Genomic DNA, 23,868 nt, shown 5'->3' with positions numbered 1-23,868 from the left:
CGTTCTATGCTTTAATTAATGGCAAATAAATAACTAAATACCTCAGGCATCAAGGGAGAAATAAGGCCAGGAGGTCTGACAATTCCTTACATCTTCCAATGGATTTGATCTCATTAGTTGTCAATATCTGATAAATGCCATTTAAAAATATGCACCAACAAATTAAAATGCTTTTTGAAAAACATCAGCTCAAGGCTTAGCGGTGATCAAAAAGACTAACAGAATCCTAGGAATTATTAGGAAAGGGATAGAAAAAAGACAGAAAATATTATAACACCAACACATTAAATACATGGTACACCCACACTTTGAATACTATATCCAGTGTGGTTGCTGCATCTCTAAAGGGATATAGCAGAAAAGGAGAAGATTCAGAGGACAACAAGATGATCACAAGTATGGGATGGCTTGTATACCAGACCAAATTAGAAGATCAAAGTTATTAAGTTTTAAAAGGTGACAATTCAGGAGAAATATGACAGAAGTCTGCGAATAGCATGGCTACAAGTATAAATGGGTTCAAAACGAATTAGTTTAGCTCCAGGAGGCTTGGTCTATCAATGGCTGATTAACCAAGGTGATCAGGGATGCAGACACACACTCAAAGTGAACCTAAACCTCTGACGGCCAGAGGCTAGGAGGGGGAAACAGAAATGAATCACTTCAATTGTCCTGTTCTGTACACTCCCCAGAAGCTCAAGTACTAGCCATTGCTAGAGAGAGGATAATGGCTAAATGGACCATTGGTCTGACTCAGGATGGCTGTGTTTATACATGCAACGTATAAAATTGTGGATAGATTTAATATATGCAGCTGTGACCTGATTTCAAACCGTATTATCATCAATTCATAGACTCATATATTGTAAATCAGAGGACCATGATGATCACGTCTGGTCTGATACATAATGCAGGCCCAGAGAATTACAAGTGATTCCTGAATCAGGCTCTAACTGCTGGTTGCAATAAACAAACAAATGAAATGGAGCTGGAATCAAGGGTAGGGAGTGGCCCAGGGAATATGTTTATTGAGATAGGAACCTGAATCTGAAATTTATAGAATCCTACTGGTTCTACAGGGCCCTGGGTCAGGACTTGGCAGAGTAGGGTCGGCCTGAGTCCCCCTACTACTTCCAGCACTAACTATGAGTTGTGAAGACTGCCTAAGGAATTAAGCACTATTGCCAGATACAGTGAATACAGGTTGCAATTACCCTGACACAGTGCTGCAGTCCCAGACAATTGCCTTTGGACACAAAGCATCACAGCCCAGAACGTGAAGGGCCACAGTCTCTGAGAGGAGGAAAGTCCCCCTTCTGTCTCCCCAACTCCATCTCCTGTGGTCTGATGCCCCATGAAATATCCTGGCTTTGCTGAGATATAAACTTTAGCAAATCCTCATTCCTCAGCAAAATTCTAGCAGGATATCAAAATAACAAATATTCTAAAGTGACAGGCTCATGACACCTTCAAAGCAGCTGTGGCAGCACAAATCTTGAGCTGCTTATGCATAATTTGTACCTCTCCATTCACACCCAGCAGACCCAGCACATGGCCCCAACCATCCATGTTCCCCCTCTAGGAGCACCAAATGGGGAAAGAGCTTTGCCATCGCTGGATCTGGGACATGGCAGAAAAACTAGCTGCTCGACTTCCAAACTCCCAGGCCTTGTGGATGGTTCAAGCAGCTTGTCTCCTTCCTGCCAAGAAATTGTCTTCTGCTGCCAGCTGTTGTAATTAGGCACCCAAAGGGGCAGTTAAATGCCTAAATCCTTTCGTGAATCTAGTCCTAAGGCCAAAATTTAGGCACCACTGACCGCCAAGCAGCTGCCACCTAAATTTGTAGGAGTCTAAATTTCAGCTAGTGGGCATACACAGAACTGCACAGCAGAGATACTCGGCATTCTAGCTCATGTAAAAATGACATGGAGTCCTGTAGCACCTTAGAGACTAATGGATTTATTAGGTGATAAGTTTTCATAGGTAAAACCCACTTCATCAAATGGACTGGAATGGAAATACAAAGGCAGGCAGATGTGTAAGAATATTACTGTAAAAGACATAAGTTACTATCCCGTGTAAATTAGGGCAATAAATCAGGGTGATTGTGGCCATTCAGTGCAGCTGATGCAAAGATGTGGATATCCATGGAGGGGAAGTTGCTGCTGCAGAGTGTTAACCAATTTAGATGCTTTCCGAGGCCTAATTGTATAGTTTTGAATTTGCACATGAGCAGGGCCCTACTCTTATACTTCCTGACTTGCCGGGATGGGACTATGAGTGCCAACTAGGGAGAATATTTTGGGACTAGAGGGAACACAGTCTGCCTCACTACACAGCTGTGCATAACAACAAAACCTGTTTTTACCTTCTTCATTATAACTCGCCCCTAACCCTCCACCCCCGCAAATTACATACAAAACACCTATGTAGAAAATGCTATTTAGGTCACAAAGACAAGCACTCAAACGTTTGGCTAACAACCCAACCTTTAAAATGAATCGTCTAGCCGGGCACATGCCTAAACTGGGTGATAGCATAATCTTGCTGCTGTCCCCCTTGACCTTCTTCACACCTTCCACTTCTCATTCTTTGAGACCCCATTTTCTCACACTACATATAAAATTAGATTGTAAACTACTGGGGCAAGAGCTGAATCATTCCATGTGTGAGTTCCATGAAATCGAACCTATTTGATTACAAAACAAGCATGTTTATGCGTGTTCAATATATTTAGACATCAACATGGAAAAAGGCACGCTTTTACTAATCTGTCAAGGTCTTTGTCATTATGTTGTTTGGTAATATCAGTGTTTGCCTGCTGTTTGCAGTGTCTTCTCAATATTATACTGTAAATGACTCATAACCTTTCTTATTGTATGTTAAAGGCACAAAGTTTTCAAGTGATAACAGCTGTTATGTCTGTAGAGTAAAACTGAAAATGAAGAAAACAATGTACAGGAAGAAAGGGTCATCCTCTCCCCTCCCTCTTTCCCTTCCAGCCAAGCAACATCCTGTCAGTTCAGAACGTAGGTGGCAATTGCACAATTATTTGTTTTTTACCTGCTTTCTTTTTCCTTAGCTGGTTCCATTAAATTCACGAAGTTTTTTTTTTTGAAGTTTAGTGCTCTGACTTGATCCGTGTCTGTCTGTAAATGTCTTTTCACCTTCACTAGGGATTGTGCGGGACCAATCACAGACGGAAGTCTTCAACCAATGACAGCCTTTGACTCCACCTTCTCTGGCAGGATTCTGGGAAATGGAGTACTTCTTTAGTCACCCGATGTCTGCATGCCAATTTGCTTGTAAAGATCAACTAAATGACAACATGGCTTGACATGTTTATTAATGTGGTGCCCAGAGAATCCCTATCAGGGCAGGGATGGAGAAGGTATTTAGAAAACAAATACCGGGCAAACATCTACACTTCTGCATTTTTATTTGAGTATTGGCAGCATCATCAGACTGACAGCTGACAGCTCTACAAACTCACAATTTGTTTGTAGAGCAATTACACTAGAGGGAAGCTTTTCTTGCTCTTCCTACAGGCCTTTCCTTTACAGTCAGATGGGAATTCAGTTCACATGATCAGCAAGTTACTTTCTCTGCTGTGGTTCCCAATGAGTTCCATCGATGGTAGTTCTTATGCTATGGTCACTCGTCCATTAGGAAATGGACTGTGTCCCCACCAGCAACTAACTGCATTTATACCACCAATCTTCTTTCAGGTTGTAACAAGTTTGGTCATCACTGACCTGGGTTGGACTCATTTCTTGGTATTACATTATTTCTTTAAAAAAGAAAATTCTGTGGTGATTGGCAAATTTCTTCCACCAAACTACATCCACTTTTTAGTAGTTTGACTGACTTCAGTAACAGTTTCTGATGAAGTCAAAAGCCTAATTATGAGAGCTAAAGTTAGACTTCATCTCCTGGGTTGAAGACAACTAAAACTGAAATCCTTACTCTTCTGGGGACCCTTTTCTGTAAATGGACCTGCATATGGAGATTTCATATTTTAACTTATTAAGATTTGTTCTTCTTTGTAAAATAGGGAACCAGTGTTTAGTGAAGTCTAATTAAAAAAAAATATGCCACAAAAGGTGTGTCAATGCTGTTCTCCAATACAATCTGATAAAAGGCCTCAAAGGCTGGAAAAGCATGATAAAATCTCTCCCCTTCCTGATAGCACCACACTCAGCTATTTTTAGTTCATATAGTTGGATTCATTTTTGCATTGCCTCATCATATGACAATTATATGATGGTGATAGTCTATACTAGGGGTCAGCAACCCTCAGCATGTGTGCCAAGAGTCACATGCAAGCTGATTTTCATCAGCACGCAAGGCAGGAGCTCAGCTTTGCCCCATCTCCCCTGTGCAGCTGGAAGCTTTCTCAAAGCCATGCCACCTGTGGACTACAAAAGATGAGCTAATGCTACCAACTGCCACCTAAATGGTAAAGCTCTGCATCTTAATTTATTAATGAAGCTGCTGTAAGAAGGGCTATTAGTGACTTTAGAAAGTATCACTGGCACTTGGACCATACAGAGAGGCCAAAAGGTCAAATTTTAGCACTCTGCCTCAGAAAGGTTGATGACTCCTGGTCCATACCACTGCATTCTGCATTTTTACAAAACAATGATAAACTTTGTACAAGTCACACCTTAGGAGGTATCATTTGAAAATTTACAACAGGCTAAGCATTACTGTGTTGATAGGTATATAAATACTGTAAGTATAATTGCAAACAGAGTTGAAAGTAATTAAAGTTTCTTTATAGGTACTGTCTGTTGCAGTACCTTTGGAGATAGTTGATGGCAAAGGCGCGTGTGTGTGGGGCAGCAGTTTGGGGTGCATATGTGGGAGCTCGGGGAAGCGTGGTGGAGGGTGTGGGGTGCAGAGGGTAGGGCAGAAGGGCATGAGCCAAGACAAGTGTTGGGGGGGACCTCGGTGCTGGCAGACTGTGCTGTGCGTGGCCTGATCCCCCAGGCTGGAGCCTGGGTTTGCTGTGGTAACACTGTCCAGCGGCTGTGGGTGCTGCTTCAGACCCATTAGCGTACAGTGGCCCGCTCCCAGCTGACCATTTGCAGTGTGCACTGCGTTACTCTCAACTTTGACTGTAGGAGTCCGACTCCTGAGGGAATGCTGGGCCGGAACACCGCGCACCTCTGCACGCTTTGGCACACGAACGTACCTGGACAACTGATTTCAAAACACCTGTCAGCCCGGAGGCCTATAGCAGAGGCACAACGTGACCCCCATGACGCTATGAGGGCAGGCCAGGGGCAGCGTAAACTGACGACGTTTTGGTGCCAGGCGGGGACCGCCTCATGTCACAAGCCAGGCAGGCAAAGCCGCATGCCCCCTCCCCCCGTGGGTGATGCGACGTGGGGATGTCACACGACAGCATATCCCCCGCCCCACAGAAAGACAAGCCGAGAGGGGGAGCGCAGCCCGCGCTTCTCTCCGCCTCCTAGTGTGACGGTGACGCGCTAGCGCGACCTGCGGAAGCGGCTCCTGCGCCGCTCCAGTCAGCGACCCAGCCCGGCGCCCAGCCCAGACCCGGAAGGGGCGAGGCCAGCTCAGCTCAGCGCCGCTCTAGCTGCTGCAGGATGGCTGCGCCGAGGCGCTGCTGGCGACGGGCACTCCGCGTGGTGCCGGTAGCGGCCTTACTGCTGGTGCTGCTCCCGGGCCTGGCCGGCGCCGCCCAGCTCTCCAAGTGGCGGCTGCCCGTGCCCATGGTGAGAGGGGCCGGGGAACCGGGCACCGCTTCAACCCGGATCTTGAGGGCGGGACGCAGGCGGCGGCAGATCCGGGACGCGGAGCTCGGCGCGGGCGTTGGCATCAGCCCGAGGGCGGCGGAGCGCCCCGAGCAGGCGCAGCCAGGCCGGTGCCGGTGCGGGGCAGCGTGTGCTCGGAGCTGTCTGCGGCTCTGCGCTCTCCGTCTCCCGCCCCGCCAGGTCTCCCCGGGACGCGGCTACGGCCTGGTCCCCTCCCCCCCCGCCTCTTGTCGCCCTGCCGCTGCCCATCGGCTACCCCACGGCCGGCCGGGATTGCGCTTCCCTGCCCGATCCGCAGGTGACACGTGGGCTGACTGAGAGTGAGTCGCGGGCAGAGGAAGGCGGTAGGGTCTGAGAGCAGCGTGTCCAGGCCAGCGCTGCACTGCGACTCTCCGCTTGCAGCACGGGTGGGTTTTGTCCGGGCTCAGGAGAGCTTACTCTTGTCTGCTGGTTAACATCGCTTTCGAGTTTAAGGAAACCTTTAAAAGGGCACGGAGTTAGGCTTGTGCTCATTTTTCTTTTGATTTTTTTTTTTGTAGAAGAGCCGAAAACTTTTTTTTTCTTCTTTATTCCTCATATTTTGCATTTGTACTGCCCAGAAGAAACTCGGATGGCTTTGCTGCTTGCTGTAGTTGAGAAGAGGAAGGTTTTCTTGTCAGACTATTAATCTTGTTTAACCTTGGTGATTAAAGTCTCCTTAGTGAACGGACATCTCCATTCAAGAATCAGTTAGTCTCCTGTTAGCCAGGTTGTGCAAACTAACGGTTCACATCTTCTGAAACATCCTTGAAGTCTTCCTGTGGAATTAGAGGATCATACTTCCTGTTAATTTTAGGGGTAAAAGTCATTTTCTCAAAAAAACAAAAATAAAGCCTCTATATGCATCATAAAGAAACACATTCTGCTTTAAATAAAATACCTTTGCAAGCTTTCCTTTGTAGGTCTGTCTGGATAAGTTGGAATTGGGAGTTGATGAGTCGTAAATACTGTATCAGTCAGGCTTGTTTCTGCTAAAGAGTTTGGGTTCTCTTGGCTGTTATGCTTGAAATTCTGGTGAAAGAAAGCCATGTTTACTGGTTTAAATGATCTTTTTTTTTTTCTCATCTCGTTTTTTGTCTTTACAGGGAAAGAAATTTTTTCATTTTGGAAAGGTTCTCTTCAGCAATACCACAATTTTCCTGAAATGTAAGTGCTTTTGGTGGATGAGTCCCTCTTAATTGAGTGGTGCTTGGATGATAGTACTCGTAAAACTGTGACATATCCAGTTAATATGGTATATTAAATTTGTTAGATTAGTAGATGAGCTGCTGGTGTCGACAAATAGCAGTGAAGAGGGAGCCTTGCTGGTAGTGAATGAGGATCATGGGTCCATGCTGATACATTTTAGCAGCCTTTGACACCATTGATTGAGAGAGAGTGTTAACTTGCTGATGGCAGTAGGAGTGGATGGTGCTGCTCTTAGGTGGCTCTGTTATTTCTCGGCTAAATACTCCCAGAAAGTGAATGGGAAAATGCTTCTATTTCCCTTGGGTACCATAATGTGGATTTCTTCAGGGATCCATCTTGTCTTCCCTCCCACTGCTGGTAGGGTTAGTGAGAAGATACAGGCTGCTGTTTTTTCAGCATGCTGAGGGGATTTAGCACTGTCATGGTCTTCTGATCTGCTTATGCTGTTGCAAGTCTAGGCCAGTATCAGAGGGAGACTGGACCAACAGTGGAAGCAGCTGGCTAATGCTCTATCTGGATATAAGTACAACTGGTGAATTGGGGGAGCAGTTGGACAATTTGGTGAAGGTAATCTTTCTCCTTTTGACTGAGGGTGTGTTCCTACCGCTTGTTCACCCAGCATCATTGGTGGTTGTATAGAGTCTCCAGCAGCTGTTACGTGATTGTATTGTGGCAGTGTCCAGGAAACCTTTTGCTCTCTGTGGCTGGGAGAACGTTTGTTTACTTTTTTATCCCCAAATGCAGTCCTTCCTGCAGTGATCCTAGTCTTGGTTACTTAACAGCAGTAGAGCAGTTTTGAATACTGTATGGGGGATATAATTGTGGTCAATATGGAAATATACGACTGTGCAGAATACATCAACCTGCCTGTTAAATCATGGTACTTGGTGGCAGGACATGCTGTTAGTGCTTTGTGATGTGCACTGGCTTCCAGATGGAAGATGCTGGTTTGATATATCAAGTCTTAAATGGGACTTGATATTCCACTACGTGAGGGGGCCACCTCTCTGTGTGTCATATTGCTCCATTTGCAGTCAATGGAAGCAATTGATTTGTCGATCCTAAATCTGAAAGGAGCCATGATTATCCTCTCATCTGACCTCTTGTTTAACAGGCCCTAGAACTTGTCCAAAATAATTCATAGAGCACATCTTAGAAAATCACCCAGTCTTGATTTAGAAAGGATTATTGATTGGGAATTTACCATGACTCTTGGTAAATTGTTCTAGTTATTAATTATTCTCCTTATTAAATATTTATGCTGTGATTTGCTTCCATCTTTGCTTAAACAAGATAGCTGATGATAGTGTCCTTTGTGAGAGGCCATAAGCTCAGGGATAGGTTTTTTACACTAGTCCAAAATAGCCTAACTCCATTGAACTTTTTAGCACCCTGCATGTTGGCTGTTTATTCAGGATGCTGAAGTCAAGCCTTGAAAGAAGTCAGAGGTGTTGGGGAGAGGGATCGTTCAGGTGTTTAAAAATTATGTCATGGCCATCTGGAGCCTTAGTACTCGATCTTCTTTATTTTTATGTACTTATTTGCATTACAGAAATGTGTTTAAAAAAATCTGGTCTGTAGGTAAGGGTTGTGAGACAGATTGTGAAGCATTTGCATTTGAAATAAGTGAGCAGACAAAGGGCAGAAGGGAAACCAGAGGAGATGTTCATCCATGCTCACCAATGAGCTGACAGCCTTGCCAGGAGTTTGGGCAAGGGAGAGGGAGGGAGGGAGAGGTGTCTGTGCTCCTGGAAGAGGTAGAGCCTAGGCTGGAAGGGACAGAGCTGGGGCAGCTGCCCCTCAATGCCCCCTCCCAGACCATGCTAACCCCCGCGCCCCCTGATGGTTATGCAACAGGTCAGTGGCAGAGCAGTGAATAGATTCCAATATCCATCTACTGACTCCAAATCCAACATCCCATCCACTGGACTATGGTGGGTCTTTTGAAACACAAATTAAAGCCCCATAATTTCCTGGTGAGGACTTTTGTTTCTCAGATGGGTAAACTGAGGCAAGGTATAGTGGATTTGCATAAGATTAGGGAGTTTATGATTGGCAGACCTAAAAACAAAACCCAGGAGACTTGACTCATAGGGTATGTCTATGCTACAGTGTATGTCAGAGGAATTTGTTGCTTGAGGTATGAATAAACCAGCCACCGAGTGACACAAATTATATCAACATAAGTGCCGGTGTGGATAGTGCTGTGTGGGAGGGAGTGCTTCTCTCACTCACTTGGCTTCTGCCACTATGAAGGTGGTTTTATGGTGCCTACGTGAGAGCTCTCCCATCTGCAGAAGAGGGTCTTTACCACACATGATGCAGCATTGTAGGGAAGTAAAAATCCCACTTACTTGGTTAACTGGAAGGTTTGTCTGATTGACCAATTGGGGGGGGTGGGATGGCTGGGGAGGCTGCTCCAGGCCAGCCGTACTGGAACAGCCTCCTCAGACATTTGTCGTCTCCCTTCTAACCATGTCTGTGGCAGCCATACAGGGCTGAAGCTACTCCTGCTCTCAGTGAATGGGGGCGGGTGGTGCCTCCAGCCCCTAATGGCTAACCATAATTGGTAAGCCTCCTTTCTTGAGGATTGGGCTTTCTGGTTAGTGAATAACCTCACTACAGCATTGTACAGGTAAACATGCCCTAAATCTCAGTTTCTAATCACTAGACTGTTTTGCCTGCATCTGGTTATGGTCTGATAGAATTGCACTACAGCTCTTGAGTGAGTGGCTGGCTTTTCACCCTTTTCTCACTTTCATACTTCAGGGGCCAGTCATGGAGCCTTTAAGTCTTGGTGAGCACATGCATGTGTGGCTGTAGTCAGTGGGACTACTCCTTCAAGGGCTCCGGACTTGATTCCTAAACTGACCACTTCAGTCATCATTTGTGTTGAACTGAAATGGGCAAAATGCAGCTATTTATATTTTCAAATGGGCGTTGGCACGGATTAGCCTGCCCTCTTCTAATCTGAGAGGAACATCTCTGAGGACAGCCAGCCGCCTTAGAACAGGTTGTGGCAGGGTCAGTCTCATTCCTGAGCCCCAAGCCCTCTGTTCAGTCCACTGGCCCTGCTATGGCAACCCGCATCACCCTCACTGGGGCAGAGGGGTGGTCTGGGGAGAACCCGGTCCTCACCCACTTGTTCCAGGTTCTGGCCCAGGGATCCTGAATGGCTGCTACTGGCAAGGGCTGACTCCCTTCACCCTTGCCCCTGCAGCTCTTCTCCCTGGGCCACTTCCCCAGACAATCCCCCGAGGTACCTCCTTCAGGTCGTGGCAGACATGGTAGCAACCCCCTTCCCTGATTGGCTCAACCCACTGACCAGTTTCCCACAGTCCCTGGTTGAGCCTCAGGGTCCCCTGGACTGGGGGCAGCCCAGCACTGGGTTACTGAGGCTCTTCTCCTCTACGGGCTCTGTTGTTCCTCTGAGTCTCCTTTCCTCTCCTCAATCACCTCTCACAATCCCCACTTGCCCTGCATGGGGAAGGGTTTATAAAGGTAGCCCTGAGTGGGATCAGCTGGCCCTAACTGATTTTGGACAGCCAGCTCCTCAGCTGCTCCCACTCTGATTGTCAGCTCCAAATCTGTCCTGTTTTTGCTTTTGTCTTTCCTTCTCTCACCGCCACCCCCCCCCCAACAAAAAAAAAAAAAGGGGATACACATTTCATAGAACTGGAAGGGACCTTGGGAGGTCATTGGAAGGGACCTTGGGAGGACACGGTCCCACACCAAAGGCTTTTATGTAAATTAGGTGGTCATGGGATAGGAGGAAAGGTCCTTTCATGGATCGGGAATTGGTTAAAAGACAGAAAACAAAGGGTGGGAATAAATGGTAAATTTTCACAATGGAGGGGGGTAACTAGTGGTGTTCCCCAGGGCTCAGTCCTGGGACCGATCCTGTTCAACTTGTTCATCAATGATCTAGAAAATGAGGTAAGCAGTGAGGTGGCAAAGTTTGCAGATGACACCAAGTTGTTCAGGACAGTCAAAAGCAAAAGGGATTGTGAAGAACTACAAAAAGATCTCAGCAAACTGAGTGATTGGGCAGCAAAATGGCAAATGAAATTTAATGTGGGTAAGTGTAAGGTAATGCATGTTGGTAAAAATAACCCAAATTACACGTACTACATGATGGGGTCAAATTTAGCTACGACAGATCAGGAAAGGGATCTTGGAGTTATAGTGGATAGTTCTCTGAAGACATCCACGCAGTGTGCAGCGGCAGTTAGTAAGGCAAATAGGATGTTAGGAATTATTAAAAAAGGGATCGATAATAAGACAAAAGATATCATACTTCCCCTATATAAAACTATGGTACTCCCACATCTCGAGTACTGCGTGCAGATGTGGTCTCCTCACCTCAAAAAAGATATATTGGCATTAGAAAAGGTTCAGAAAAGGGCGACTAAGATGATTAGGGGCTTGGAAAGGGTCCCATATGGGGAGAGGCTAGAGAGACTGGGACTTTTCAGTTTGGAAAAAAGGCGATTGAGGGGCGATATGATAGAGGTATATAAAATCATGAATGGTGTGGAGAAAGTGAATATAGAAAAATTATTTACCTTTTCCCATAATACAAGAACTAGGGGACACCAAATGAAATTGATGGGTAGTAGGTTCAAAACTAATAAAAGGAAATTTTTCTTCACACAGCGCACAGTCAACCTGTGGAACTCCTTGCCCGAGGAGGCTGTGAAGGCCAGGACTCTATTAGGGTTTAAAAAAGAGCTTGATAAATTTTTGCAGGTTAGGTCCATAAATGGCTATTAGCCAGGGATAAAGTATGGTGCCCTAGCCTTCATAACAAGGGCAGGAGATGAATCACTTGATCATTGTCTTCTGTTCTCCTTCTCTGGGGCACCTGGCATTGGCCACCGTCGGCAGATGGGATGCTGGGCTTGATGGACCTTTGGTCTGACCCAGTATGGCCATTCTTATGTTCTTATGTCATCAAGTCCAGTCCCCTGCACTCTTGGCAGGACCAGCACCACCCCTTTTTTTAAAAGCATATTTGCTCCAGATCTCTAAATGGCCTCCTGAAGGATTGAACTCACAACCCTGGGTTTAGTAGGCCAATGCTCAAACCACTGAACTGTCCCTTCCCCTGAGGCCTGGAGCTATGGGATGGCAGTGTGTTATCATAGTTTCTCTTTCTTCTGTGATCCTTTTTGTTCTTTGACAAAGACAGAGGTAGTAATTTCAATGTATCAAGTACTTGTACCTAGTAATATGTGCATTCTTGTTAATGTGAATTTTATGTTCTTAATGTCAGATTCTGTTTACCAGGTTTTATTGTGAGAATAGGCTGTAGAATGATAGGACTGGAAGGGACCTTGAAAGGTCTAGTCCAATCCTCTGCATTTATAACAAAACTAAGTATTATCTAGAGTAGACCATCCCAGACAAGCATTTGTCTAACTTGCTCTTAAAAAATCTCCCATGACAGCAATTCCACAACCTTCCTAGGCAATTTATTCCAGTGGTGAACCACCCTGGCAGATAGGAAAACTTTTCTTAATGTCCAACCTAAACCGCCCTTGCTGCAATTCAACCCATTGCTTCATGTCTTAGCCTGAGAGGTTAATAAATACAGTTTTCTCCCTCCTCCTTGTAAAATTTTCTGTGTTTGAAAACAATTGTCATGTCCCTTGCCAGTTGTCTCTTGTCCAGACTAAACAATCCCAATTTTTTAAATGTTCTCTCATAGGTCATGTTTCTAGACTTTTAATCATTTTTGTTGCTCTTCTCTGACTTTCTCCAGTTTATCCATGTCTTTCCTGAAACGTGATGCCCGGAACTGGAAATAATACTTCAGCTTCAGGACTAATAAGCCTGAAGTGAAGTTGAAGAATTAATTCTTGGGCCTTGTTTGCAACACTGCTGCTAATAAATCCCAGAATGACATTCCTTTTTTTTTTTATTTGGTTTTCCCAAGTGTTCCAGTATGATCCCCAGATCCCATTCCACAGTACTCCTTCCTATGCAGTCATTTCCTATATTGTGTGCATGCAGCTGATTGTGCCTTCCTAGGTGGAGTATTTTTCATTTGTTTTGTCTGAATTTCATCTTATTTACTTCAGACTATTTCTCCATTTTGCTCAGGTCATTTTGAATTGTAATCTCATTCTTCAAAGTACCTGCATCCTCTTCTGGTTTGGTGTCTTTCTCAGACTTTGATTGGACTCTTTATGCCATCATCTAAAATCCTTGATGAAGGTATTAACAAAACTGGATTGAAAGCTCATCCTTGAGTGACCCTACTTGATACACACTTCCAGTTTGACTGTGAACCCTCATAACTATTCTCTGGGAACGATTTTCTAACCAGTTTTTCATCCACTGTATAGTAGCTCTGTTGAGGTTGTTTCCTTAGTTCAGGGGTCTGCAACCAAAATAGGGGGAAGAGTCATTTTCTTTCAAGTTCGGTTACAAAAACAATACTTCAAGAACTGCAATACACGTAAATATGAGACACTTATTAATAAATCTCTAACCATATTTTTTGTAACCCCTGTTCTAAGAGCAGCACACACACAATGATTTGTAATGCGACATGTTTACTGCAGGATGTTCACAAACTTTTTACATATTCTGTTTCCTCACACTTTACATGTGAGGGCAGGGGGCAAAGGGGCTCAGTTCCTGTTCCTGGGGGAGATAGGGGCTCCTTGGGGTTCAAAGGGAGGGAGGAAAGCTTCCTGAAAACTTGCCCGAGATGTTCCGCCCTGTGCTGGGGCTGGGAGCTGGAGGAGAAGTGGGGAGACAACGGACCAGGGTGCTCTTAGCTGCAGCAGGCTGGGTCCATCCTCCAAAGAGCCGGCCAGTAGAAATGACAGCTGTTGAGCTTGCCTGAGCTACACTGAGCCATCCTTGCAGGGTGGAGGGACGCTGCCCAGCTGTAAGGGCTGCCAGATTTAGCTGTGTGCTGCAAATTGAGGCCAGATGTTCAGTGCAGATGGGAACTGGAGGCAGCAGATTCGGGCACATGCTCCCTCCATACTCAGGTTGCCATGTGCTCCTGAAAGCTCTGCAGCTGGGCCTTGCGCAGGGGTCACTTGTCACCTGCGGCAGAGGCAGGTAGAGGAGCCGCCAGCGGCTGCATGGGAGTTCTCTGCGAGAGACCCAGCAGCACCAGTTACCTCCCACCCCCCAGACACACACACCCATTCCGCCTTGCCCTCTCTTCTCAGTCCCTGGATCTGCCCACCTTACCTGGCACACCGGCCCGCTGCTGTCCTGCGCCAGCTGGGTGGAGGAAGGGTGGGAGGCGGCCAACATGGAAGGTGCAGGGAGTGGTGCTGGATGCCAAACCATCTCCTCTACTGCCTCCTTCCAAGGCCAGACTGCTCTCTCCCAGGGCCCAAATGGAGTCATTTGAAGCTCTGGATGCTGCCACTGCTGACTGGTCTGCAGCTCCCTGCCCTGCCCCTGCTGAAACTTAAACTTAAACTTAAATTCAGTTGGTTTCACAGCTGGCAGGGCAGCGGGAAGGATCCAGCTGTGAAACCAGCTGAATTTAGTTTTACTTTTTCAGTGGTGGTAGGGCAGGAAGCCACAGAGGAGTCAGCAGTATCAGTGTCCAGTGCTGCAAATGACTTCTTAAAGAGCCGCAGGTTGCTGACCCCTTCCTTGGTTTGTTTTAATGAGACTCATGAGACAGTATCAAAAGCTTTACTGAAGTCAAGATACACCATGTGTTCTGCTTCCTCTCTATCCACAAAGCTTGTTACCGTGTCAAAGAAAGCTATTAGTTTCATTTGGCATGACTTGTTAACAAGCCCCTGCTGGCAGTTCCTTATCATCTCACTATCTAGGTATTTGCCAATTGCTGAATTGTTTGCTCCACTGTTTTTCTGGGTACTGAAGTTAATTTCCCAACTATGAAACAGAGCTGCTTGTGGTATTTTTATCACCCAGGGAAGACGTTAAATCTCACATTTAATTCCTTACAGCATGGTAGGAATGAAGGCTCAAAGCTGTGTTGAACTGTTATGTTTTGTTGGGCAAAGTCTTCCAGAGCAGCAGTGCACAAAGTGGGGACAGACCACCTTGGGGGAGGGAGGACGTGAAATTTCATAAGGGGGTACTAGACATGATCAGCTGTTGGGTCTCAGGTTCATCCACATCATTAATATTTTGAAATGTGTTAGTTTTTATGTATGTTTATTCACTTTTATATACCAATTTAAAAAAGTTATTACATTTTGCAGACTTATATTCTTACATATGTGGAAATTTTTTTTTAGTTCCTTCTCCTTCTCTATATGAACATAACCAAAATGTCTGTTGGTTTGGATTACATTAGAAAGGTTGGAGGAAGCGGCCCGGCTGATTGCATGAGTGAAAAGTGGGGCCCTACATAAAAAGCTTGCTCACCCCTGTTCTAGAAAATGAGCTGAGAAACCAAAAGGTGTTTTGGATCAGAAGAGTGGCTTTAAAAGTGCTTATGGGATCACCGATGCTGCAAGCTATTAGTTTACTGTCTTTTTGGAGGGTGGGTGGGTGGCAGAAGAATGACATTTGCGTCAGCCTAATTGGATGGAGTTGACACTTCTGAAGTACCCAGTATTACATTGTTTGAGGAATTCACCAATCCTTTTTTCTATATATTTTTGCTGAGCAACGCTGTCCATCTTTAAGGGTTAAATTCTCTTGCATATTTTTCGGTTGATGCTCTTTAGAAAGGGTTAGTATTGCTGTCATTTAGTTTGTTTGCTGCTTTACAAGAATTGTATGTCATTTGCTTTAACACTCCGCAGCATTCTGTTTCAAGCACAATTTCAAACAATCTTCAAGCACCTAAATGGAATCCTGTACCATCAGAATGAATTGAATTCTAGTCTCCATAGGGGTCGCTTGTGTTCCTTTGAACAAAAGTAACTGATACAGAAAAACACACTTTCTTCTGTTTTGCAGCTGGTCCATTGTTTGTTTGAATAAACAATTATTCTTGATTGTTTGTTGTATTTGGGCAGGGGAATAATATTACTAGTTTAACAGCTTGGGGAAAACTTGGAATATGAAGAAGTGGGTCTGTCCCACGAAAGATCACCTAATAAACTATTTTGCTAGTCTTTAAAGTGCTACTTGACTGCTTTTTGTTTTGGAATATGAGGACTTGTTACACTTTTTTTTTGTTTTCCTTGTAGTTGAAGGAGATGAGAAGGCTTGTGAATCCTCACAGGGTTACAATATTACCTGGTACTTTAGACATTCTGATTGTTACAATGAAGTCTCCAACTTTGGGGTAAGAATCATGCAGAGCTGCATGAGACGTTTTTAAACATGGTGGCTTAGTGGATTTGAGCTTGGATACTCCATTTATATCTCATTCCTGTTGATCTACTCTTCTGGAGAAGGCCTCTGTGCTCGGGTGGTAACAGATGCAGAGTCAGTGGCAGTCTTTCTATTGACTTCAGTGGATTTTGGGTCAGGCCAAAACCTATAGAGCATTTCCACAAATATTCTAGATGCAGAATATTTAAAAACAAACAAAAACAAATAAAACCCTACAGGAAAAAACCAAACAAGCAAACCCATCAACTGAAGAAAATCACAAAATTTAATATACTATTTAAAAAAAAAAAAACTATTTAGAAAATTTAGCAGTTAGAGGTCAGCAAATACAACTGAGGTTGGATTCAAAGTTTTACCTCCATTGTGTTATGCTAGTTATAATTCTGTATGTTGTATGAACTGTTTAATGTATGCTGTTTTTCAAATACAGTAGAACATGCAACTCTACAACTTTAGATACTTCTGTAGAGTACCTTGTGATCGTTTCCCTTGTCTAGTTAATTTTCATTCTGAGGTTCATAAAAATGCACTGACTATAATGTATTACACTCTCTTCTGTCTAATGTATTTTCCATAATTTAGGCTTCTGTATTGCAGTTTTATGCTTCTCCCCTAAATTTAAGCATATGAGTAATTCTCCTATTTTTTTTTCCTGGGTGACTCATGTATTTAAAATAACCACAGGTATAAATGTTTGCAGGATTGAGTCCTTACAGCCATGTTGACTTTTTTCCAGAAGTGCAGCCTTATCTCAGGTACAATTAGCTACTCAACAAGATGCCCCTGAGTGTAGTTTCACATTTGCTATTACTATTGTATAATGTAAGCTCTGAGTTTATAGCTTACCATGCAGTTTTCATGTAAAAAAACAGCATTGTGAACAGACTGGCATTTAGTTCTTGTCCATAATTGCGTAAGATAATGTTTAAAAAAGAAAAAAATCATGGAAGAACTGGCTGCCACTCTCTACTTAGAGCACTGAGATTTCAATTAAAAGAAGTGTTTTGATCCCCGTTATAAATATACATGGAAGGAGACTTTTACTGTGGCTATGTCTGTGATTAATCTGCATAGATTCATTTTGTATGAAAAGGATGGGATGGGAAATTCTGTTTTTAGATGCGTTGTGTTATTGCCTTCATGAATGTTTGTGTGAACACTTCATGTTGCTTTCCAGTTTTTCTATCTAATGAAAAAAATACTTAGATATATTAAGTGCCAAAGCATAAGTCCATATTGTGTGTCTAACAGGATGAGCAAGCAATGTCTTATTTTGGAGCCACGTCTGAAGCACATACGGGTTGGACAGGGTCCTATGCCATGTCTTCCCTCTTCTTTCCCAATTGTTCTGAGCTCTTCAAACCTCAGGTATGATGTTGATGATGACTTTGTAATTCCATCATATGCAGAAGAAAGTATTGGGATGATTTCTTCTGGAACAGTTGGGCTTGTTGCTATTACAGCTGCTGCCTTAGCTGATTAGTACATATCCCACTCCTTAAAGAGGAAAAGATGCATCTCCGACTATATCTACGTGACAGCCTAACTTAGAATTTTGTGTAGCTTATTTTGAGTAGATTTTGAAATAGGGTATTTAAGCATGTGGCGCTGTCTAAATGGCACAGTATGGTGAAATAAAGCACTATTTTGAATCATCCCTGTACTCCTCCTGCATGGAGGTGAGGTTGCCGATGTGCCCATACATGGTTGGGACTGAGAACGGCACAGCAAATTAGCCTTTACATGCCTCGCTGAATAATGCCCTCTGCTTTTTTGCCAGCCTAGTGGTCAACACTAACATTTAAGTGAATATAAAATAATCTACCTATTCTATGAGTCTTTAAAACACAGTCAGCAAATATAATCTGCAAGAAACTGAGGTCCACATAGTGAAAGGGCAAAAGAGCACCTGAAGCATAAGACTAAACAAGAGGGTGAGGGAGAAGGAGGCTCCCGGTGGGCAGTGACACATGGAAGTATGAGCTTTGCAGAAAGGAATCAAGGGGAGTGGACAAATAAACACCCAACCAGCCGTTGCTTCTTGCCATGGGAATCTGCACAACATAATCCCAAATGTCAGTAAAGGTACTGTTCGTTTAAACAGCGTGTGTATACAGAGAATTCAAGGAGAAACATGCAGCATGGCATTTGTATTTGACTGTTCCCAGTTAAAGCAAAGGGCACTGAGTAGTGAATACCAAGAAACTTCTCTTAACTACTGAATCTGCCATACTAAGAAATGAATGAGGCATAGTTAAAGGAGACTGGGAAAGGATTCTTAAAATCACTTATGCTCCTTTTTAATTACTTTGATGTATGAAGAAGTTTTTCATATATTTTGAAATGGCTTGCTGTCTGCTTGTTACATTTAGAAGTATCAGAAACATCAGCTGTTTTTTCTCTATTTTTACTGAAAGAGCTCTTGTGTTTTTTTTCAGCTGTATAGTGTGTATATATTAATAGAAGGACCAACATAAGGCTGAGACATCATAAAACACTTTAGTCATCTAACACAGGCTGCATAAGGGCTATGCAGACTATAAACTTACAGTGTTGCTCTTCAGCTTGGTCTGGAGGCTGAGCTTGAATGTTTCCATTGCAGTTTTATAGCCCCACAGGCCAAGCACCCCACACATAAGTCAGCTGACAGGACCAGCCATACAGCGTAGACATACATCCTAAGTGACTTTTTTCCTTGGGCACATTTGAAATTCAAAGCAGAGTCTTGAACAAAGGCATCCTTTTTCCAAGTGTTTTTCGGCTAATAAGTGATTGTAAACAGTCTAGCAAACATTCTTTTCTACTCCAGATATTAGTTTTCAGAGTGTTCCGAAGTAGTAGATTCATTAGTTCTTCAGTCACTGTATTTGTCTTTCTGGGTAGTAAAGATTTTAATTTCTAATGTGAAAAACAAGCAGAAAAAAAATTTGCAAAAACAACCCAAAGAAATCCCCCCTTTCAGGACTCTTACACAAGGGTGAGCAAATACTGGCTTGCAGGCTGGATACGGTCAACCAGGATTGGTCCCTGGCAGGCTCCCACCTCTATACTTCCATGTGGAGTTGCAGATATTAGGCGGTTTGCAGCTGTCATTAGCTGTGGCTCACTGTTCACAGACGATGAGAATGGCAGGAAGCAGTGTCCTGGTTTATGCCATTTCGTGTCACTCTCCCATTGGCTGCAAATCACCATTTGCAGCAAATAAGAGCTGTGATCACATCTGCAGAGGTGCATGTAAATATAGCAGCTGTGACCCATCAGGGACTATCTTTGGTGGGCTGCCACATTTTTATTGTCTACCCCTGCTCTGTTGTATAAAGAAACAAAACTGTTCATATCCAAGTTTTTTGTTTGTGTTACCTCTAACAGAGAAGTGCCTCTTAGAGTGAGGCATGCTATATTATGGAAGTTAACTTATTTACACTCCAAATTAAACTTGTGGGACAATTACTAAAAAAAATTGAATCTGTTATATTTAAAACCTCTGTCTTCTTAAAAGATCTAGTGTGAGCACAAGACCTTCTCTCTGCTGTGCAAAGAGTTTGGGTTAAGGAAAAGAGAATGGGGATTCTCCCAGTAAGTTAACCCTCTGCTATATTTCATAATGTGCTTTCTTGTAATTCAGTTTAACAGCAGAAGCAAACTGATACAATTTATTGTAAACACACTCATACTTTTTTTTAATCTCAAAGATTTTCTATAAAGAGTATATTCCACTTGAACGCCTGTCGGATGAAAAACAAGAGGTAATTACTTTCCTTTGCTGTGCATAATTTTTTTAAGTGGGTCTGATGGTGATGCCAGGGAATCTTTTGGAATCTTGATTGATTTGTTGCTTTTTGTGTCTTTAAGAACTTAAAAGAAAAGGAGAATGCAACAAACAACACAATGGCAGCAGAGAAAACTGTAAGTATCTGAGAATTTTGGGTATAAGATGTGTGGAGTATAGTAGTTCTCTCTCTCTCTCTCTCATATATATATTTGCACAAATTCTCTTAGTTTATAAATGGTAGCACTGTTTTGCTACACTGAATTTTATGAATGCTGAATATGTTTTAGCTTTGTCATAGTATAATTATTGCATGGGAAGTCAATAACTTGGGAATAGGTGTAGGTGATCCACATTCTTCATATAATTCATATTGTCATCTAAACATTGTCTTCATACTTCGCTCAGACTTTTGTTGTCAGAAATACAATTAAATAGAAAAAAGTTTTAAACTTTTAATGCACTTATGTTGGTATTTAAGCTGTATCACCCTTAACTGTTTTTTTTTTTTTTCATCGTGATTTTGTCTTATCCAATGTCTGACTTATTGGCAGATCTGAATTGTGAGTATGAGGGATGTCCTGCAGCCAACAGTGATTTCTGTAGCAAATGATCAATAAGGCAGTTTTTCTTCATCCTCATAACCTTTGTTTCATGTTATAAAATTTGAATTTCTACTGTCCATGCCACAGAACTGTGTATAGTTCTGCTGTTGGTTTCAGAAAGTGAGTAGTAAAGTAGTTTGGGTGAATGCATTAGTATCAGGAGAGCTGAACCCCGAAAAGAGTCTTTCTTTCCTGATACCACTATAGCTTTTAAACATGCAGCTATAGATATGTCCTGGAACTGAAAGGGACTTCGAGCGGTCATAAAGTCCAGTCCCCTACACTCACAGCAGGACCTCTTGCCTTCCCTGATAGGCTTTTTTAAAATCTGACCTGCCCCAGAGCATTGAAAGGCCCCCTCAAGGACTGAACTCTCAACCCTGGGTTTACAGGGCCAGTTCTCTAACCGCTTTGGCTAGGTGTACAGTAGAAGCATCTGTTGAGGCAGAAATCTCGATAGAACCTCTGTCAACAGATAACGACTACACACAACATACTCTGTCAACGGAGCCCTGCCAGACTGCACCGCCCTCTGGTGACAGAAAGGGGAATGGCAGTTCCGCAAACAGGGCTGACTGGCAACCGGAAGCCTTCTCTGTTGACAGAAGTGTATGTGCTGCTCTGCTGTCACAGTGCTCTGTGGACAGCGTGTTATGCCTCAAATTTTTGAGGGCTAACACTGTTGAGGCAAATGCAGAGTTCCGTCGAGACTGTTGACAGAATGCTTTGTGTGCACATGCACCCTGAGTTATGTTGGGAGATGGCCCCTTCTGTTGACAACTCTCTCATGTGGATACAGCCTTTGTGATAGTTTGTCTGCTCATTTTTAGTGCATTGCAGATAAACCACAATTTTTAGGAACCTGGTCTTCCTGTTGTACACCTATGAGATGAGGTCAGAGATTAAATGAAAATTATTAATATATTTCCCAGCATAAGGGCTTTGGGGGATAACATTGTGGATATAATCCACCTCTGAACATTGTGCCAGCTTAAAATCTTTAGAAGTGTCTTACTGGAAGATGCTCGTTTTGGGGCACTTGATATGGTTTTGCGCTCTAGTTTTCCTGTACATCTGGACGCTTTTACCCTTTTTTTTTTTTTTAAAGGCAAGGAATGCTGTGATCCGAACCCAGAAAGATGGGCCATATATCTTTATTGTGCAAATTGGAACTTCAACCTCAAAGGAGTCTAGTACAAACATGAAAAGGAGGGAGATAACAGCACCTTCCTCTGATCCAGAAAAGACACTGTTTACAAGTAAGCTGTACATAGTCTTCTGTTCTCTTATTTTTGACTTATTGAATGATTTATCAGATGTTCTGTAGGTGCTTTTATGGAATATAAACTGTGCAGTTCAGTATCAGTTTAAATACGTCATTCTTCTCTCTCACACAGAATTGCATTCTTCACCACAGCTCCCCTCAGCCTAAGGCAATAGATGAGCCACGCATGGTATCAGGAGGAAGCTATCTATCTAGCTCTCAATAATTCAGTTATGAGTATTGTCATGTCACATAGGGATGTTGCAGGAGCATCGGACCAATTTATTTCTGTTGTAGTAAGACTCTTAAGTAGCCAGGCCTCAAATGGTATAGAGCAGTGGTCTCCAACCTTTTTACTCTTGAGATCAATTTTGAATTTAAAGGGAACCCAACATTGTCCCTTCCCCAAAGCCCTGTTCGCTCCACCCCTCTCCTTGCTTCCCCATCCTCACTCACTTTCATCTGGCTGGAGCAGGGAGCTGTGGCAGAGGCTCTGCAAGGGAGTTTGGGTGCCAACTCAGGGCGAGCATGGGCTGTAGGGACGGTGTTTCCTGTAAGCCCTAGTGCTTGGGTGGCTGCCCAGGAGAAACTTGAGTGCCTGCCAGCTGCTGAACTTTTTCCATCTGTGGGCAGAATAAATACTATGTACACCACCAGTAGACACACCTGCTGCTAACTGTGGGCACTCTGTTAGAGGGAACTCTGTGTAGCGGGTACAGGTTGCAGTAAGGAGGTGCTTACCACAGGTGGCACACAGCAGGACTCAGGCAAGCTGCCTCTCTGGCCCCACACCACTCCTGGAAATGCACTCAGTTAGCCACCAGCAGGTATGTGTATATGGCCATGACGATGGGGGGCAGGCGGTGGGGGAGAAGAGGAGGTCTGCATGGACAGCACTGCTGCCTTGTGCTGGCGAGTGCTGCTCCCACTGGCCGGTTCTCAGACAATGGAAGCTGTTTGGACAGTACTGGGGGGGCAGGGCTTCATAGAGTTGCCTCACTACCCTCACCTCACCAGGGGCTGCAGAAACTGCCAGCGCTCAGCAGGCTGGTTGCTTCTGGGAGCAGCTGAGGGCCAAGCAGAGGCAGCCTAGCTGAGGGTCTCGATCAACTGGCAGAGGCTCTAGGATCTACCGGTTGATGGGTTGGTGACCACTGATGTAGAGCATTGCAAGATTAAAATTTAACAGTGTGCAGCTGCCTCTAGCAGAGACTTGGAACCATACGTAAACCTTTGGGCTACGTCTGCACTAGCCCAAAACTTCAGTGGCCATATCGAAGATTACTAATGATGCGCTGAAATACATATTCAATGCCTCATTAGCATGTGGGCGGCCGCGGCACTTGGAAATTGCCGCGGCTCATCCAGACGGGGGTCCTTTTTGAAAGGACCCCTGGAACTTCGAAATCCCCTTATTCCTATGGACCCCTGTCTGGATGAGCCGCGGCAATTTCCAAGTGCCACGGCCACCCGCGTGCTAATGAGGCGCTGAATATGTATTTCAGCGCATCATTAGTAATCTTCAACATGGTCATTTCGAAGTTTTGGGCTAGTGTAGACGCAGCCTTGAGGAAATGCTAAATTCTCTGGTATACCTACAATGTTGCTGGCATGACATTTATTTTAAAATGCGTAGGCAATTAGGAAAAAATAAGGAAAGTAAAAATTTAAATTTAAATTTACAACTTAAATGTAGTCTTGACCGTACTTTAGTCTGCACAGTTTCTTTGTAGCACAGATTTAATATAATTTACTTTTCACTAATGAAGACTACTATGTTTAATGGGGCACAACAATTCAAATGCAACTATGTAATTTATTTTAATCTTTTTTGTGATTTGAGGTACAAATTGGTACGGCACTACATAAGGTTTTAGAATATCTCTGTTTGGGCTGATGTCAGAATTAGGTGGTTAATCT

General features: G+C 43.8%; 2 protein-coding genes across 4 annotated transcripts in view; one reads left to right on the top strand and one right to left on the bottom strand.

The window, feature by feature from the left end:
• GANC (glucosidase alpha, neutral C) overlaps window positions 1-3,167 on the bottom strand; it is a 53,051-nt gene extending 49,884 nt beyond the window's left edge. For both annotated transcript variants that reach the window (XM_074997064.1, XM_074997065.1), the window contains exon 1: window positions 3,064-3,167. In XM_074997064.1, coding sequence (XP_074853165.1) covers window positions 3,064-3,092 — 29 coding nt within the window. In that variant the 5' untranslated portion in view covers window positions 3,093-3,167. The remainder of the gene's footprint in view (window positions 1-3,063) is intronic.
• Window positions 3,168-5,496: 2,329 nt separating this feature from the next.
• Window positions 5,497-23,868, top strand: part of TMEM87A (transmembrane protein 87A) — a 44,859-nt gene continuing 26,487 nt past the window's right edge. For both annotated transcript variants that reach the window (XM_074997063.1, XM_074997061.1), the window contains exons 1-7: window positions 5,497-5,744; window positions 6,908-6,968; window positions 16,163-16,260; window positions 17,562-17,678; window positions 20,003-20,056; window positions 20,163-20,216; window positions 21,793-21,943. In XM_074997063.1, coding sequence (XP_074853164.1) covers window positions 5,616-5,744; window positions 6,908-6,968; window positions 16,163-16,260; window positions 17,562-17,678; window positions 20,003-20,056; window positions 20,163-20,216; window positions 21,793-21,943 — 664 coding nt within the window. In that variant the 5' untranslated portion in view covers window positions 5,497-5,615. The remainder of the gene's footprint in view (window positions 5,745-6,907; window positions 6,969-16,162; window positions 16,261-17,561; window positions 17,679-20,002; window positions 20,057-20,162; window positions 20,217-21,792; window positions 21,944-23,868) is intronic.

The sequence above is a fragment of the Carettochelys insculpta genome, chromosome 6, assembly GCF_033958435.1.
Source record: "Carettochelys insculpta isolate YL-2023 chromosome 6, ASM3395843v1, whole genome shotgun sequence".
Taxonomy (NCBI): domain Eukaryota; kingdom Metazoa; phylum Chordata; order Testudines; family Carettochelyidae; genus Carettochelys; species Carettochelys insculpta.
The sequence above is the reverse complement of the archived record's forward strand: the minus strand, read 5'-3'. Positions and strand labels throughout refer to the sequence as shown.